The following is a 19,683-nucleotide window of genomic DNA, read 5'->3' as shown; positions in this document are numbered from 1 at the left end:
TTGGGGGACGCCTACCTCTGGAGTAAATTACTCCGAGTAGGTTCCACTAACATTTATTTTACATCTCCTGTTTTCCAAAAAGTTATATAACTAACGAATAATTACGCGCGGTAGGTCCATTTCTATTATTCGGAACCTAAGACCGTCGTGCCAGACAGTATAGAGTTATTTCACGATATCGAGAAAGCATGCGTTTTTGTTGAAGCTATCAATAATGGTTTGTGTTAATCTGACCAAGTGATCAGTTGTTTGTCTATATTTTCTAAATCCATTTTGGATTTCCGGTAAGTTTGAGGTTACTTCTAGATGACTTGAGTCTGTTTCCAATTTTTTTTTTTCCAGAATTTTCCCTACACAGCTGATCAGACTGATCGGGCTTTTGGTTTATTTGCTGGTTTTCCTTCTTTACGGAACATTAATACAATCGCTTGCTTCCAAGAAACCGGGATGTATCCAGAGTTCAAGCTGGTCGCTCTGGATCAATCATCGGGATTTAAGTCTTTTTGACGACCTGAGAGGGTCAGGTACACATTTTTAATTCTTACTTTTAAAATTCCCGCGCGAGGTGTTGAATCGTACATTTTTGTGATAATGTTGTCCATTGACATTCTGCTATACGTTGCCATACAGTACGTGAATTATTTCCGCCATCTATACGTCAGTTTTCCCTTAAGATATCGGAGACCTGTATGACAACATCTCGCTTCCGCGACAGCAAGAGCCGCCGGAGCCGAGATCCAATTATTTTATGGATTTACTAGATAGCATTGATTCTGAGTTAACGCGGTGAATAAAAATAAATGAATAGAGGTCGTGACTGGATTAAAAGTAACCGTCAAGTATCGCTACTCTATCAAAAAGAGTAGTTTTAGATAGATGCTATTAATCAGCTGCCCTCCTTCTAGTCCACCAGTTCTAAATAATGACTAGCTGCGCAGGCAGCACTTGTGTAGTTTTGTGTAAAGATCTAAAACAAACTTGAATTCTCATTTCATTGAGGCTCGCACCTCAGTGGCACAGCGGTATGTCTGCGGACTTACGACGCTAGAATCCGGGTTTCGATACCCGTTGTGGGCAGATCACAGATAGCTCATTGTGTAACTTTGTGCTTAATTACAAACAAACAATCATTGAGGTTCGCAGAAATATACGTGGTGATCTTCATTAACCACAACACGTGAATAGTATTTTTAATTCCTCACTCTGAATTGAGAAGGGCCAAAGTTCCCCACCCCCGAAGATGCTGGTTGTCTACGGTCTTACATTAAAGGAGTTTTATATGGCTATAGGTGTTATGTGTAGGGGTGAATTTTGCATTTTCATGGAGGAGGGGGAGTGAATTTCAAATTAAGTCTAAAGCCAAGAAGCCTCGAACAATTTTCCCTATAAATTAATATAAACGTGTTCTCAAAGAATCTACACTACTGCTGTGTATTCGTAAAACAAAATGTGACATTGACATTTTTGAAATGCACATTTGGACTTCTACTTGCATGTCCGATTTTTTTTTATTCTTATAATATTTTAACATTCTCTAAGTTACCTTTTAAAAGTGCAACCAGTCACATCAGTAGTTGTTGTGTAATTTCATTATATTTCAAGTGTCTAACGAATGGATAGATGAGGAACGAGGCTTGCACCGTGTAGATCACTCGGTGCTAATGTACTGTTGTTGGTTAATTTAAAAACTATGCAAGTGTTTACTTCTTAATACAATTTTTGTGAATAATAACATTTTGGACACACTTACACTGTGTGATTCGAAAATTTTGTGTAATGCCTCTTAAATATAAATGCATAACAATACTTATTCAACCCTCAGTTTCTTAATTTTCTCAATAACAAACCGTAAAATTTCTTGGATATTAACTTTTTTCGTAATATTCTTTATCTAAATAATAAATTTTAAATAACAACCTTAGTTTAGATTCGATCAGTTTTGTGAATTTTTTTTTAAAGAAAACATTTTTATATATTCCTTTCTTCTTTAACAAGGATATATGATATTCGAAACGCGATACGAATTAGCTAAAACATCCAAACATCTGCCCAGTCAACAGATTTGGCCAATCTCAAATCCAGCCATTAAAATTTCCATACTCAAAACCTCTTCTGGTTACGCTAAATAAGTGAAGATTTGCTTTTCCAAAGTATGGCTCTTTGAGACCGTGTGCGTGATCTTTTAAATGCCTTGTAGATAGGATAATATCAAGAAAAAGTTTAATGGACTAGGATTTGAACCTCTGATATATATTTTGGCCATCATGGTCCACTCTATAGGTGGTGAGTGTGAATTTTAATTCTATTGTCTTTTGTTTTCATGGATTGTAATTTTGTAAATTATTGTGATACTTAATTTCATAACTTGTGTAAGCCAAAAAAAAAAGTTGGATCGCTTTCGAATGATAATTAAATGCTATTTAGCAGTTGTGTGTGTGTGTGTGTGTGTGTGTTTATACATCAAGAAAACTATCATTTTGAACTAGTTATATTAATAAATAAGCAACTAAGGGAGATGAAGGAATAGTGGTCTAATAGGTTAGATATTTTGAGGATCAATGACATAATGATTTCACTGAGCAGAAAATCCCCCTTAGTATTTGTGGGTCACTGGCTTAAACTTCGGAAGTTCAGTGGTGTTCTCACAGTGAGGGGGGGGAACTCCTCTAAGCATGACAGTGACCCAGAAACCTCCATCTGTACATGTTATGGAAAATGCCTGAAACAAAAAATGCAAGTGATTCTAGTAGGATTAAAGTAAACTGGTAATATTATAATGTGATCCAAGAAGAAGAGGGAATCTCATTCGAAGGTACAAGTTAATATATATCTCTCTCGGGCACGGACAGACAGAGAGGGAGACCATTACAAAATATGGGCTATAAGAGAACTATTGATGTTTTCTTGCAGACAGAGAGGGAGACCATTACAAAAAATGGGCTATAAGAGAACTATTGATGTTTTCTTGCAGACAGAGAGGGAGACCATTATATAAAAAAAATGGGCTCCAAGAGAACTATTGATGTTTTCTTACAGACAGAGAGGGAGACCATTACAAAAAAATGGGCTACAAGAGAACTATTGATGTTTTCTTACAGACAGAGAGGGAGACCATTACAAAAAAATGGGCTACAAGAGAACTATTGATGTTTTCTTGCAGACAGAGAGGGAGACCATTATAAAAAGAAAAATGGGCTACAAGAGAACTATTGATGTTTTCTTACAGACAGAGAGGGAGACCATTACAAAAAAATGGGCTATAAGAGAACTATTGATGTTTTCTTAATACTGCAAATACATAATTGAATTAGTTTGAATTTGTGAATAGTAAGTACTTTTAATATTGACATCTTGAAGTACACGTTAAAAAGTAGTGTTATTGTCCGACATAATTTCTTTACAGTGAATAATTGGTTATTTCAACATTCCCATTGCTGCGGATGACGGATATTTCCGTCATTGAAGTTCTATGGCTCAGCTGCGAATGACGAAAATTACCGTTTTATTGTGATTGATGCCAACTCAGTTTTATCTGCGAGTCAGAAAACGGCAACTGAGCTGCTCCTGGGTTAATTTATGATAATTGCGTGTTGAGTGTCTATTGTACCAATTTTGATCATGCGTGTTTAGCAGCGTTGTAATAACGAAACCTTGAGTCACCAAGCAATATAAACAACAACAGAACAACTGATATAATCTAGATTACACAGTTAGTTTAGTAGTTTAAAAAAATTAACATCTAGCTAATGAATCTGCACTTCATTCATTAAGGATCTCTAAGCACATTGTAAAGATTCTTTTGATAAAATCATCTGATACTGCAATGAATAAAATTATAGATGGTCACAAATCCAAAAAGTAATTGGAAAGAAAAGTCGTTGTTAGAAAAAATTTGGTAACTTAGTTATATTATCTCCACCAGTCTCGAAACTGTAGACTGGCAAAAAGAACAAGGTCGAGTGTGGTTCCGTACAATAGTGACCTTCAGGTAGAAATTTCGGTTTTGTTCTTAATTTTACCTGATTTTTATCTGTTACAACGTTAACTCTGCTGTTGATGTTGACGTAACAATCGTACTATTGAGGAATTTATATTGTTGCAAATGTATAACAATAACTAGACCAGAACTTTTTCTTTACTTGGTAACTTACTCGTGTAACTTTGTATGGCCTTGTCTGATAACCACGTGCGCGGTAAAATCTAACATTTAACATTCTAGTAGCTGAGTTACCATAACAAGTATGCTATGTATACAAGGTATGAGCAAGTGTAACCTCCAAACTGGAATTTCCACTCCGTTCGAAGGTTAACGCTCTGATCACAACTGAAATAATGTAAGAAACAACGACTGGTACCGTATATCTACTGCTCCAGTAAGGGCCTTGACACTTTTTCTCGGTTACTTATTAGCCATAGAAATTGGGTCAGTCGGTTCCCAATGTTGTCTGTTGCACGTTACCTTCTCTCGTACCTAGCTTTGGTATTTGTCGATTTTTTTTTCCCGCAAGAAATAAGTTTTATATCCTTTATGCATATTTTGCCTAATAAATACGAGTTTTTTTTTAATTTTCATATATGAAAAATGGCCCTACATAAGTAAAAAGTAAAAAGATGAACTAACTTATTTTGCTACGAAAACCTATTTTGTGACTTGATTTCAAATCGCCTTATTGCTTAAGTCTTCAACAACAAGACCTTTTAACTGCCATTTGAAAGTTAAAGCTTTAAAAAATCGGTATTAGTGAAAAATAAATATAGTACATAGTGTTAACTATTTCTTAATTCTCCTTTTGTTTCAGGTATCATTACAGTTTTGGTAGGAGCAACAGTTGTTATCGTAGACACTGTGTTTCCTAACAAGTTCTCCACCATACTTGAGGTCGATTATGATACCCCGTACCGATACTTTGTGGTTCAGGACAGCGCTTATACCAAAGTTAAGGAAACCTCCTTGGAATTGCAGCCGATTAGTCAACCATTAGATGCTGCTGTACCAGGAACCAGCACTGAAGGGATAGACAATCCTGCTTATGAGAATGACGACAGTGACGTCAGTACAATCGTTAATGGCAAACGGGCGGTTAGTCTACATCAGTTTGGAAAACTTGCCCATCGAGAAGCTTTGAGGAAGGGAGCGATCTTACCCACGAACCGGTAAGTGACATTTTAGTTTTTTATGTATTGTTTACGAGTAAAAGACACGTCTGATATTTATTCCTTTTACATATAAGCAACTTCAATTGTGTTGAAAAATAAGATTCCCCCTAAAAATGCTTGGTCAAAAATGGTTGAAAAGAAACGAATATTAGCTAAAACAAGAACATTTACTAAGTATTTCGATTACTTACTGGTCATAAGATAGTTACCCAGTGTAGGTCGATTTTGGTTTGGATATTTTAGCTCAAATAACATCTGTTGGAACTTGTGAGAATAGGCAGTTTGTTTAAATGTATCTTTCATATGAATTTTTTAGCCGCGGCATAGCAGCTCATACCATAGCTCCGAGTTTTTTTAAAATTCAAACTTTTAACTCGTAGCTCCATCTCTTGACCGATTTGCCATTTAACTATAACCGCGGCTATTGAGGATTTCCTTTTGTTTTTCAAGTACAAACTTTTAACTCGTAGCTCTGTCATCTCCTGACCGATTTGAGATCTAATTACGGTTTTGGACTTGGTAGGTAAAACCCTTTCGATTGATACATTTGACCACGCCCAAGGTCTCGTAGATTAAATTCACTCTAATCCTGCCTAAAAGAATTTCAATTTGAGGGTAGGCTGGTAAAGGTCCTGATGAGTAATAAAATCGAATCGGGTATACGCGCGCCCCACGCTTGTTATTTCTGGCACATAAATTTAGCGAAAAAAAACTGTCATTAATTTACTCTAATTCTGCCTAAAAGAATCTCAAGTGCCGCAACTATTGAGGATTCCCTCTTGTTTTTTGTTTGTTTGTTTTTTTTTAACCATGCTAGTCTATTTAGCAGGTGATGGTATATCCAAAGCACAAAATATCCTATTGAAAAGTGTGGTTAGGTTTGTTAAATAAGAGTGGAAACAGACTGACATTAAATATAAGAGAAATTAGACAGTTTGGGAAAATAAACGTAAGTTAAAACAAACAAACAAACAAGAACAGAATTCACCATATTTGAAAACGTATTATATTAGATCATTCTATCGACTGTGAAAATGATAAAATATTGGATAAGGAACAAAATATGGAAGTTATAGATGCTTGATAAATGGGAGACTTAGGCCGGCACTCTCTTGCCCAAGTTAGGTTGTTTTTGAATTTTGCAGCTGCTGTAGTTTTAAATTATTTTATTTTAAATTTGCCTAAGTTGTTTAAATCTTAATTGTGACATGTACTTAGTTCTACGGTATTACCAAATATATCATTTTTTGGTTGTGTAACAATAAAAATAAAGTATGGAAATTATTTTATAAATAAATTTGATTTATCATTTAACCACTAATAATTAATAATGAACCCTAAAAAAAACAACAAAAAAAAACACGAAAGCTAGTTGATTTTCGTCTGTACATATCATATTCTACGTTCATATTATGTTTCAGAAAATGGCAAGTAAGTCCTAATATCTTTTTTCTCAATATTGAATAAATATTACCTTTTTTTTTCTTTAGTATAACTTCCAATGTTCCAGAAAATATCACTATATCTCGTTCAGCGAAGGTAAAAGTTGATGTCCAAGCAGCAGATATGTGGTGACGTAATGCATACGTCACGTAATACCTTTTTTGGTATGTGAGGAAGAGAAGATGTCACAACATGTAATGCGTGAAGAGCCAATCAGTACGTAAGAGCTATCCATTTTATCGGGAACATGCAAATACTTTGAAGGACTCGTTTTACACGTATATACAAGCGTACCACCTAGCTGCGAAATCTTTATCAACTGTGAATATGTGTGTGAGAAATAAATTGTCGATGTTTTTAAATATTTTTTTTTTTTGGTATATTTTGTTTTATTGGTATATGTATATTTATTCAACATTGTCATGTATAACATTGTGATAACACATTTCACAACTGTCTGCATTAATTTTAACATTAGGTTTACGAAAAACGGAGTAACTTTACTAGCAAGTAAGAAGAAACCAAACAACCGTTTATCATACAATCTAAAACACTAATTCGGGTTTTAAAGTCTTACCAATGAGAAAACAATAAATATTTGGTTATTAAACACTTGAAAATGTAATACTCTTCATGAACTAGTCCAATTTGTTAACATTGCAAGAAGAGATGGTGGAAATATTAATTTTATCAACGGATATTAGGGCTAGAATTTGGCTTTAAACTTTTATATGTAAATACTTGCCTTAAATGAACAGAACTTGTGTATTTCTACATAAGAATAATTTGGTTGTTTTAGAAATCGTCCACAGGAAAAATAACATTCTTTATTGTTTAATAATGGAAGCATTTGAGTAACTTTCCGCTAATCACACTAATAAAAACTCATGGCAGTGAAAGTTGTGTAATAGTTAAATATTTTACTTCCCTTATTTCCTTTTAATCTTGATTATTACAAAGTAAGAGTTTAATTATCGACTTTACTGGCAATAAGTAAGGCTTTTAAGTCCATTATATTAAAATAAGACAAATTAAGACTGGTAAGGCCTGTGGCGAAAATTTTCTATCGGTTTTATTTTGTTGTTAATAGTCGCTAGTTATGTAAATATTCGAGTATTTTCTATAAAACGTGTGAATTTGATTTTAAAGTGAGTGTGTTATCTGCGTAAAAAAGAAAGTAACAAATAAAGTTACTAAAATTCTTAATTATTGTCTTGGCATTCATTTTTCTGTAAACTTTTACAGAAAGTTAATGATTGAGCTATATAATCTACAAAGCAAACCACTAAAAGTAATCTGAATTTAACTTTTTTTGTTTTAATGTGGAAAAACAGTTTGGGCTTAATTTTTGACTAAAATAATGATGCGAGAATGAATCTAGTTTTAAATAAAGGTTGAAACATGAGCCAAACGTTACCGTGTCTTTATTACGGTAGCTTGTGTGATGCATGACAAGAAGATAATCATAACAAATTTCTTTACTAACCCCCTATACAACGTCATGGGAAGACAAATATACAATTTCAACAACAAACTGTGTGTCGAATGCTGGTGCCCACGTAGTACGTTACCAGAGTTCGCCAGTTTGGCTGGATAGGCAGCACGTATCAGTAACCTCGCGCCTCGGCAGCGTAAGCATTATATCATTTTAAACATAAAACCACTTACTATGATGTTGACAGCTGCATTCTCTCTGGTCTTTCACTTCAGAATTGGGGACTCTTGTAACGCAGTTAGCACTCTAGTAGTTTTGCGCGAAAAATTAACGAACAGTATTCTTAGTAATGATCGTGTATGTGCTTTCACCAAAAACATTGATCTCAAAATGTGTTCTCCCACGTAAAAAACAAAACAACAACAACAACAACAAGTGCATGTATCATTAGACCGTATTTGAACTGAAAAAATGTAAAATTGCTCTTCTTGAACAAATACTTAATAATAATTTGTCTGCAGTTCCCGTATTATGTACCCTAAAGGTTTTATTACGAAATGCAAATAAAGCATTTGATGTTTATATATATCTATCATTCCGGAACAACTCGCAAACCTTATCGAAAGTAATATATTAAGTAAAACTGACGGATAATTATACAGGAAAGAAGTGTTTACGTTTCGCTTCTGAACAAATGAACAGGACGAAAACAAGCAAACTAAGGAAAACTTAAATCCGCCCAATAAGCACTCGTTGACAGAAATACTCGCAAGTTGTATTGTTTTCTTGGATAAAATAGAATGAAGTTTTCAAAGGTTTTATATATAATTAATTAAATTTAAAATAAGACGTGCGTCCCCCTCTGGTTCAGCGTTACATCTATGGACTTATAACGCTTAACTTAGTTTCGATACCCATGATGGACTTGTTTGTTAAGCACAAAGCGACACAATGGATTATCTGTGCTGTGCCCACCACTAGTATCGATACTTTGTATTTTAGTTATAAGCCTTCAGACTTTCCGCTGAACCACTTTGGGCAGAGCACATGACAGTGTATGTGTAGGTTTTTACCTAATAACAATGATAAATACACGTGATATTTCAAACATCCTGGAATGTCTCTCTTTAGGTTATAACTTCATCTGCTCTATCTTCACCATGAATACTTCAATATTTTGAATTAATAAAAACCCATTTATACCAAATTTGAATGTTGTATGAAAATTTAAAGAATATAAACGTTAAGCCCATAAGCAATTTGGATTAGCAAGTGCATCACTTAATAGATGCGAGTGTAGTATAAATAACAAAAAATTAAGCGGAACAAACTGTCAGAAGTCTATACTGGAGAAATTATTTTCGACTGGTAAGAAAACTAACTAACAACGTCTACCTTACCTCGGAACTACGATTTCTTTTAAAGATGCAGGAGGTCAGGGATTTGTTTAGCTTAAGATAGGTTTTAGAGGTGTTTTTGATGTAGTTATCCGTATTGGAAATCAGTTTGATGGCCAAAATCTCCAATCCGGAAAAGAATGGCACTGTTTAAGTTTCCATATTTTATAATTATTTTTAGGGGCAGAAACTCGTTTCAAGACTTCTTTCAGTTTCACGTATATAACCTTTCTCACAGGATTTGCGTGGTATAATGCAAACGCCTCCCTATCTTTTGGTGTTATATTTAGGCTATTTTTAATTGTGTTCGAATATTTACATATGATCCTAAAGCTGTTCCTTTAATATTTTCTCGTAAGTGATCAATATTAGTGTTGTAGCCAATATAAAATGGCTTCATACTTTTGATAGCTGGTAGCCAATATAAAATGGCTTCATACTTTCGTTGGCTGGTCTTTTTCTGTCTTCTTGGAAAAGACTTTTCTTGCTCCAATGTGAAAATTTGTAATGAAACGTTGTGGTGAAAATAATTATTTGAAGATGTAATTTTAATTTCATGTTCAAGTGTTATCGGTAGCAATTCTATAGGCTGAAAGAAAAACGAAGAAACGTTTGATATTTTGACCTGTTTATGGTGGTATGAAAAAAAAAAGTGAGCATAACGTAAAGTATTTATCAGTTTAAGGTATACAGAAAGGACTGATTCTTTGTATATTTCTCTTGTTATCAAAATAGCAAAGTTTGTCGTCTTTCTTCAATTTAAATTTGATAATGGGGTGAAGTGGTTTAAAATTGCTAAAAATCTTTTCAAAATCACTCCTTTTGTTTGGCCCTACAAAAAAAAGTATAACATATAGGTACCATTGAAATTCCTGAAAAGTTTAGTTATATATATGCGTTGGTGATCAATCTCCAATATCAAGACTTGTGAAAGTTAGTGAAAATACACAGTAAATAGAAGAATCTTCTTATGGTATTCTTGGTTTAAGAATAACAGTGGATGGGTCAACCCCTCCCCAAACAACGACAGAGACTTTTCGAGGTTTCGGTGGCTGAAACATTTAAGTGAAATCTAATAGAGAAGAGAAACACTTTATCGATTAACTAATTATTATTTAACCCTTTAAAAGAACCGATTTCAAATAGATTAATGTCACAGAATCAAAATGAAACTACTGAAAAAGGTCAAGCTAGTCAGCTGTATTACGAATAATGTAGAAAACTGCTCGGTACTGTTGAGATTTAACAGAGATTCATTAAAGATGTTCTTTCTAAATCTTGACCGATCACGCTTAAAAGACCTGACAATCTAATTCCCTATTCATCTTTACCCCTTTTTCGGGAAGAATCTCTCAAAGGAATGTAAACGATGTGATTGTGAGATAGCTAGGATTGGTCGCCATGAAGCATACATTTTGTGGATATCTACTTTATGATTCGCGGGAAAATTAATGGTGCAACTAGTTCACATTGTGAAGTTTTTGATTGTGCAACTGCCGAGTTGTGGTCTAATCATGTTCTACTGTTTTTTGTCTTGTTCTGGCCTTAGTGATTTGCACAGTATGGTATTCTCGCCTTTTTATATTTTCACTTTGAATCAGTCGATCTTTAGGGTCATTTGCCAGTACTAACTATTGAAATCAGCTCAAACCTCCTCCTGTTGTTGTGTGTGTGGGGGAGGGTAGCTTAATTATATGCAGAACTTTTTAGATGTGAACTTGTATGTAACTTCCTTTAAGAGTAAGCTGGTTCCACCGCCTGACTGGTATATGATCATTTACATCTAAAGCAAATGCATATTTTACTATACGTTCCCTTAGGATGAGCCACTAAAGTTGTAATAAAATGCAAAATATTCTTAGGTCAAAACTGCTTTAAAATATAGGTAATATCATGATCTGAGTGTTAAGTTAGCCACTGATGTTTAGCAAACATGTTCTAACCATTTCTTTAAATTTGTAATAAACGCTGCAGAATAGAAGACTTATCCGAATCATTTAAAACATTAATGAAATTTCTCATTGTAGGTGGCAAATAAGGCGAAATAAATAATCTTAAATTTTGTATTATTTTAGTATACTGTAATGGTATGAAAAATCAAATTTCTATATGGTACTAGAGGTAAATTATTGTGTAATGGATTTTAATAGAATTCTAGACTCGCACCCTGAGGGTAGCGGGTTCGAATCCCCGTCCCACCAAACATGCTCGCCCTTTTAGTCGTGGGAGCGTTATAATGTGACGGTCAATCTCACTGTTCGTTGGTAAAAGAGTAGCCTAAGAGATAGCGGTTGGTGGTGATGACTAGCTGCCTTCTCTCTAGTCTTTCACTGCTCAATTAGGGACAGCTAGCGCAGATAGCTCTCGTGTAGCTTTGCGCGAAATTCAAAACAGACAAACTTGATATAATTCTAAATGAAGATTTTACATAAACCATCAAAATAAGCGTTACGTATGAAAAATAAAATAATATTAAAACCAGCAGACCTGTACTTTTAAAAGCTTTAATATTAGCATGAAATATGATTGGTCAAGATGATAAGTCTTTAGCTCATAAGACTGTTCTTTACTGATAAAATAAATTTCAATTTAATATTAGGCGCAAGATGTGGCTTATTGTTTATTTCTTGGTAAAAAGATGGATGCTTCAGGTATAGAGAGGGTAGAGTACGTCATCGTAAAACGATTTTGGATATGTTATTCACGTCGCGTAACAACTACAGGCAATATAAAATTGTGGTGTAACTCACTGTATCAAACTACATCTTAACATTGTTTTGTGTTAAGTCTGATGGCTTATAAAGCCAAAAATCAAGTTTCGATTGTCGCGGCGAGCGCAAATAGCCCATTGTTTTGCTTCGTGCTTAACAACAAGAAAAAAAAACTTTGGTGTTTTATAGGTACTGTGAAATCATCAAAAATTGATCGATTTTGGGAAATATATGTAACAGCCTTTTCCGATGCAAAATAGTCATAAACACATATCGCGGACTTATGAGACTAGGAAACAAGAGAATATTGATTAACTTCGGGTACCAGGACCATCCAGAAAGAGATCTGCAACAAGTCGTACCCCCTCGCGTGGTAAGCAAAGTACGATGTCTTGTAACAGGTAAGAATTTTCTAACACAAGGGTTCGTGACAAAATCGGTCCAGGTAACTTGGACAACGATATGCAGCATAATCAAATAATAAAGCAGAATCTCCATCTTAACGTATTCACTAAGATGAGGCTTCGAATCGTACATCCCATTGACCCGTCGCATATCTTACGCAACAGGAGAATGAAACTGGTATTAATGCTATTCCAGATGAAGACGTACCATCCAGTCACAGGACTCGGTGCCTATGAATTTCTGTGCGATCGGACTATTGATACTGGCGCTGGGAAACCATCGTCCTTGTACATTAGTATATAACTATGTCAGGGAGAAGTGATGTGCTTTTACAAAGACAGCCTTATGATGGAGACTTTTTTGTGGAAAGTACGCTGTAGGGCTATTGCCAACAATCACGGTCGTCAGATAGAGCATGACTGTACATGGCAATATGGAGTGTAACGACATGGTGAAGCTTTAAAATTGTTTGAATATAACGTATTCAACTCTCTGTAATTCAAGTATTTTTATAATCTATAAACATATAATTAAAAAAGACATTATGCGTATTTTTAAAAATACAATTACCTGGGAGGAAAAGATGATCACCGACTCCTAAATGGTAACCCCGCGAGTACTATCCTTAGCCAATCTCTGCTCAAGAACAATGTAGGGCATTATAGATATATTTGATCCTTTTACCAGCCTATGTGATCTTTAATCATTGTCATATCTTTCGGTAACAGTTTAATTTTGATGATTTAATTTTGTCTGCTTTCTCTAGACATTTTATGAAACTAACACTTCTGAAAAATAGATCATATTTTTGTTCATATAATTTATAATTGTGATGCACTTCATGATGTTTTCTGCTTTGTTGTTAGTTTCGTATACCCAATAAGATTTATTTCTCTCTCTTTTTTTTTCTATCTTGTGAGAATGAGACACTTTGCGCAGATTGGACTTCGCCACGTAACAAAGACATGTTTTAGAAACATAACGTTGACAAATCTTGGCTCGTATTCAGTTTGAAGATAAAGCTCTTATTGCAACACACACACAAATGATTTTCTGTCAGGTTTTTCAGTTATAAGTTTTTATACTGCTTAGTAGAGAAAAAAAATGTTAATTTATATTCAGTTGTCGGGCGTGGACGACTGATTAGCGTGTCTAGACTGTGAATCCGAGGGCCAAGACCAACTCTGCGTAAAAATACGATGCTACTTATGCTCGAATTTTAAAAGAAATGTATAAAAAAAACATTTTTAAATATTAAAATTGATATACAAAAACAATTTTTTGTTATTATATATCAAGAAACTAGAATATTTTCGAAACTGTTCAATTAATTTAAGTTTTATATTTCTACAGACTCCAAAATCATCATTGTGAAAATGTCCAACAATTCAGATGCCCAACTTTAGTACTGAATTAATTCAGCTATCATTTATTTAGAACTAATATTTATAATCGGAATTGGTAATTGAACATGCTATAATTATAATATAATATTCCCAGAACACTTGGTAAAGAGAATTGCAACGCATTAAAATTACGATAAAATATTGAAAACACACCAGTGTAAAATAAACTTCCATCGACACGTTTACATGCAATCCTTATCAATACTGACGCAGAAAAAGTAGCACACAATCAGTTTGTCCAACATCTTTCGTCTTTCAAGTTAGTATCTGACAGATCTAGATAGCAATGTTTGCAGCAATTACATTATCCTGATAACATTGAATGGTTTAAATAAAGCAACAAAACTTGAGATATCACTCAAGATATATAGCTACTGCTGTTCCGGATATAATGTTTTTGGAAATCGTGTAACTGATCGATATATGATTTTAATCTTATTTTGCACATAAGATATAAGCTATGAATTCGGCAGCATATAACATCGGTATTAAAATCTAGAAAACACATTTTTGAAGTATTGACTTTGTGTTGATAACGGATTAAAAAATGGCAACGTATGCTAGTTTGATGTAGACATTATCCATCATCAGTAGATAAGATGTAACTATAAATCGGTCTGCTGTTGACAACTGTTGCCGGAAGTAGTATCGAGCAAGTTCGCCCACACACTACACTCGACGTAAAATTATGGCCTAATATGACGTAATAGTGACGAACTTGGGAGATTCCTCGTGCCTTATGCATGAACTTTTGTAGATTACCCCGTTCTAGAACTCGTTACAAACAAGATCAGGTCAAACAATGGAACAAAGATTTGTTTTTTTTGGGGGGGGGAGATAAATATTTGAAAACCGGTACAAAATGATTTGAAACCGTATTTTCTTTGCATGTAAAAACGGTTCAATGAGAATTGAAAAACTGCATTAAAATTAATCAGTTTAATTTCAACATTTTAGTTCCAATACAGGTTATTTATTTATGATATTTGTGTGCTGCATTAATAGGTCAAGTTATTCCACGTTTGAAAAATGCTGACCAATAAACTAATTAGAATAAGTTGACAAACGTTCGGAATATTTAAAGAATATTTAGTTAAATTCTACAGTGTCTTCCTTATGACAAAATAACAATAAAAAACGTTGGAGAGAGATTCAATTTTGGATCGTAAGTTGGTTCCTCTTTCCATAGATTCCATTATTAGGAAAAGACAGCTCTTTCCTTACAGTCAATAGATGAATACACTGTGTATGTGTGCTAGCTATGGTCTGGGCAACCAAGGGTCATTAGACTTCACCTCGGATCTTAAGCTTTCATAACTATTTGAAAAGTGTTTTGGAATACACTGTAGCTCGGAACTGAAGGCTGAAGAAGGTCGATTGAATGGAACCTTATAAGGAGCAAAAATGTAACTTAAACGTTATTTTACTAAAACTTTGTATGTTGATGACCATCTTCAACTCGTCAAATGTTACGTGTACTTGATGTTTGATTTATTTTTACGCATGCAGTAAGTTTAAGTTCAAATATGTTACTGACTCAACCAATAGGAGACACTAGATAATAACACGACTAGTAAATCCATGCTGTTACTGCGTGTAAAATATCTAAGAAGACAAGTAAGGTCTTAAAATTACTCTAAAGTCGTTTTGCCGAAACGGAGATTTTACAATTTATTAGTACATTTGCATAATGGAAAACCTTGGATAGTCTGCTTTTCTGGAATTCAGTGTACTGCATAGTGAATCTGAGGTATTTCGTGACGTATTCACATTTTGTCGTCATCACCATCTTTAGCAAAGACCAAAACGTCATTATCAATAAAGTTCATTTCATCATGTATAACTTTATCATTGATATTCACAATATTCTCATTGGAAATATCCTGTGGTCGTTTTCTTCCACCCTTTGTTGCATTATTATTTGCTGTTGTTTGGGGTTAAGGACAAAGCTACACAATGTGCTTTCTGTGCTCTGCACACTCCGGGTATCAAAACTCGGTTTCTAGCGTTGTAAGTCCGCAGACAAACCGCTGTACCATTGGTGGGGGGGGGTGCATTATTAGTACTTGCCAATATATGTTTTGGCTGTTTTCCCCCACGTCTCAGTTTAGCAGAAATTGGTAATCTACCACATTCATGGCCACAAAGAGAGCATGCTAAGAATTGTAAAACCTTTTACATTTGTATAATAAAAGTTCAATAGTGAGCTAAAATTTCAATTTCTTTGACAGTCTTTGAAGCAGTCGTCAGCAATTTCGGTCCATCGATTTGGAGCAGCCAGTGATCCACTGAAGATAAAAAGTATCAAAATAGACTCAATCATCGTCTTTTTTTTTCTCTTTTGGCCAGTGTTACTGCTGAAAAAAGGAAACCGATAAAAATCAATTTCCGCAATGGGTAGTTTTTTTTTGTTCTGACCAACATGAGCTCACCTAGTTTGCAGATACGGGCGGTGTTAAAATTGTACAAATTAGCGTTTAGCTAACACGTGCCTTATAAACTGTCGTACTGAAGATAGCATCTGAACACTTTTAGCGCTTGTGATATAATGTACTGATAAAACAAGGTAATATAGGTACTGATGGAAATTTTATCGGGTGATAAGAAAAAACAAAAACAAATTGACGTGATTTTACATGTTGTCTACCATTAAATCTTATAAGTAATAAATAATGATACACTGAGTTTCATTAGGCTTTAGTATATCACTAGATTAAGCATAATGTTTCATTATTTAACACGCCGTATCAGAGTGTAACTTGCGGAAGATCAAAGTTACTGAAAAAAAAGTCTTGTAAACAAGTACGTGAAACTTATTTTAAAATTTAAAAGAGTTGTTCAGAATCCAAACTACACAGTTACTTTTATAGAACCTTTTTGTTATTGTTAAAATAAACTTTTATAAAATGGTTATATGGTGAAGATAAAAACAAGAAAAAGTGAACTTACAAAGTTTCCACAAATTTACTTTTCATTATCAGGTACAACGTACAATGAGGTTACATATAAGTACATTTGAAAAGTAACAGTTTAAGTGAACCAATCATAAAGCAGCTGAAATGTCATTGGTGAATAAATATAGTAGGGAATCAGGATATTTGTTTATAGTGTGTTGTTATTAGTAGGGGTTTCTTGATTGTTCTTTTTGGAGTTGTTGTTTTCATTAAAAATTACGGGAAGGTCCTGTCGTTTGTATTTATAAACAACATTACTAATATGGTTATCTTGAAAGTTATTTGATAAAATACTGCCTAATTTTGTGCCAGAAGTAAAATTAAACTTAACGTTTACATTAATAATGGTTTGCATAGACGAAACCATAATCTTTTTTAGAGCATGAGAAAGACCAGGAATGTGAGATAAAGGGCGGGTATTGATATTTTGTACAAGTTGAAATTATCTGGGACCTCATATTGATTATGTTTATGAATGTTAATAATTGTGTTTTTGATTCTAGTTTTAAGAAATTTGTTGAAGTCAAGGAAACAGGATTTTGGATGTTGGAGTCCCAATTTAAAATGTCTTGGGAATTAAATAGTTGTAGCATTATAAAGTTTTAATATGCTCGTTTTTTATAGATGGGGTGAGCTGAATTGTAAGATATGTAGAGGTCACGCACTGTGGGTGACCTTCCGATAAACACTCGAGGAGAAACCTAGACCTGGTCTATGTATAAGGACGTTGAGAAGTGACAGTTTTATGTGTTTCTTATTCTATGATGAATTTTGTAGAAGGGCGTTGTTTGTTAAGCCTTCCTATAAAAAAAGATGGGCCTATTGTAGATTGCTAAAACCTGTAAATACGTCACCAACGTATTGGCTGTATAGGAGGAAAGAGCACCATATTTAGAGTACTTTTTTTCAATGGAAATAATAAATACTTTACAAAGCACATAACTCCTCAGTTATACAGTCTTCCTAAAATCCACAAAGAAAACTGCCCCTTCGTCCTATTCTCTCAGGCTATGGTGCCTAAAGTTACAATCTAAGCAAGTTTCTGACCTTGGGTTCCTCACCGAATGTAAATTCTGCTTCATCATGTATAAAAAAAATCATCAAAATTCACCCAAAAGCTTCAGCATTGTGGTCCAAATGTTCATATGACCAGTTAAGAAGTAATTTCTCTTTTCACACAAGCCTATATCCAAACACCTTGTTACATTGCTCTTCCCAAAATCTAAAATGATCCTCTTTCTAGTGCTTTTATCCCTTGCTTATCCTTAGGGAATTATTACAATTCGCCATAAAAATAACCAACTTTCAATTCAAAAACGCAAAATAAGATCAAATCGATGGCATATCCATAGATAACCCATTTGCCATTTTGCTTTTTAATTTATGTATGATTTCCATTGACCAACATACTGTAAACTCCGCACTCCTCTATATTGGCTACGATATGCTGATGACATATTCACAGGTTTTTCCTCTCTCTTTTTTCAGAAAGTCTTAATAAACATACCCTTCCATGAAGTTCACCAAAGAACAAGAAGCACATAAAACTTTATCATTTCCCAATGTCTTTTTACATAAGTAAGATTGCAAGGGTTCCCGCAATGACCTCACCTAACTTGGAATTCAGCTAAATCCACCTATCAAAAAACAGGATTTTGAAAACTTTAATGTCTAATATTACAACCTTTTGGAATTCCCAAGCCATTGGAAATTCAGAAATTCAAAATCTAAACTCCTGTTTTCTTCTCATCAACAAATTTCATATAACTATAATCCAAAAAAAATTACTAAACACTCATAAACATAATCAATGTAACGTCCCAGATAATGCAAAGAGCTCAATATCTGCTCTTTTACCCTACATTCCAGGTATTTCTAATGCGTGTTGTTGTTTGTTATTAAGCACAAAGCTACACTGCCCAACGCAGGTATCGTAACCCGGTTTCTAGTGGTATTAAGTCCGCAGACATGCCGCTGTGCCACTGGGGGCATTTCTCATGCTGTAAGAATATTGTGGTTTCATCTATGTAAAACAGTGTAATATTAATGTAAACTTATTCCTGGCACAATACTAGGCAGGATTCCATCAAATAAATTCCAAGACAACCATATTAGTATTGTTAAATACAAATGCTGGGACTGTACATCAAGCTACATAGGTGCAACAGGGAGAAAACTCAATACCCGCATAAACGAGCATAATCGTACATTTTCTCACATTGTTCAACATAAACAGATGCTAGTCACAACATCTCTCTCATTCTTTTAGCGTAATGTCTAAGGAAAGCAACAACTGGAAAAGAAAAAATCAAGGAATCTCTATTAAAAAAAACTATAAATAAATATCCTAGTTCCATAATTATACACCAGTGGTGTTTCAGCTGCTTTATGATTGATTTACTTAAATTTTTTATATTTTGAAATGTAACTCTATAACCTTACTCGTCTGCACAGCTATTAAAACATACCAAACCCATGGATAACTCGCTTCAATATTATAAGAAAAATATTAATAAGAATGAACTGATGAGCAAACTAGAGAATTACATAATACATGATGAACCAAGCTCTGAGTACCTCTCCCCTCTAAACATCATAAATAAGAATGTTACAGGCCAAACAGTGCCAGGCTAACTGAATCCTAGACACAAACGTAGCTCTACATTAAAAGGGTTTTGTATGTGAAAATAGGATTATGTGTGTGTATGACTGCTAAGTGGAACTATATTGTGAACACGGACTAATACTGCGATCATACATAAGTGAAGCTAGTGA

General features: G+C 34.2%; 1 protein-coding gene across 1 annotated transcript in view; it reads left to right on the top strand.

Annotated features, from left to right (window-relative positions):
• The window catches only part of LOC106457544 (dual oxidase maturation factor 2-like), a 28,327-nt gene extending 21,211 nt beyond the window's left edge, over positions 1-7,116 (top strand). Inside the window, exons 8-9 of the mRNA XM_022383529.1 lie at positions 4,800-5,154; positions 6,648-7,116. Of these exons, the coding sequence (XP_022239237.1) occupies positions 4,800-5,154; positions 6,648-6,732 (440 nt within the window). The 3' untranslated portion in view covers positions 6,733-7,116. The remainder of the gene's footprint in view (positions 1-4,799; positions 5,155-6,647) is intronic.
• Positions 7,117-19,683: the final 12,567 nt, after the last annotated feature.

This window comes from Limulus polyphemus, unplaced genomic scaffold (assembly GCF_000517525.1).
Source record: "Limulus polyphemus unplaced genomic scaffold, Limulus_polyphemus-2.1.2 Scaffold344, whole genome shotgun sequence".
NCBI classification, from domain to species: Eukaryota; Metazoa; Arthropoda; class Merostomata; order Xiphosura; family Limulidae; genus Limulus; species Limulus polyphemus.
Note: the sequence above shows the minus strand (reverse complement) of the source record. Positions and strands in the feature narration are given on the sequence as shown.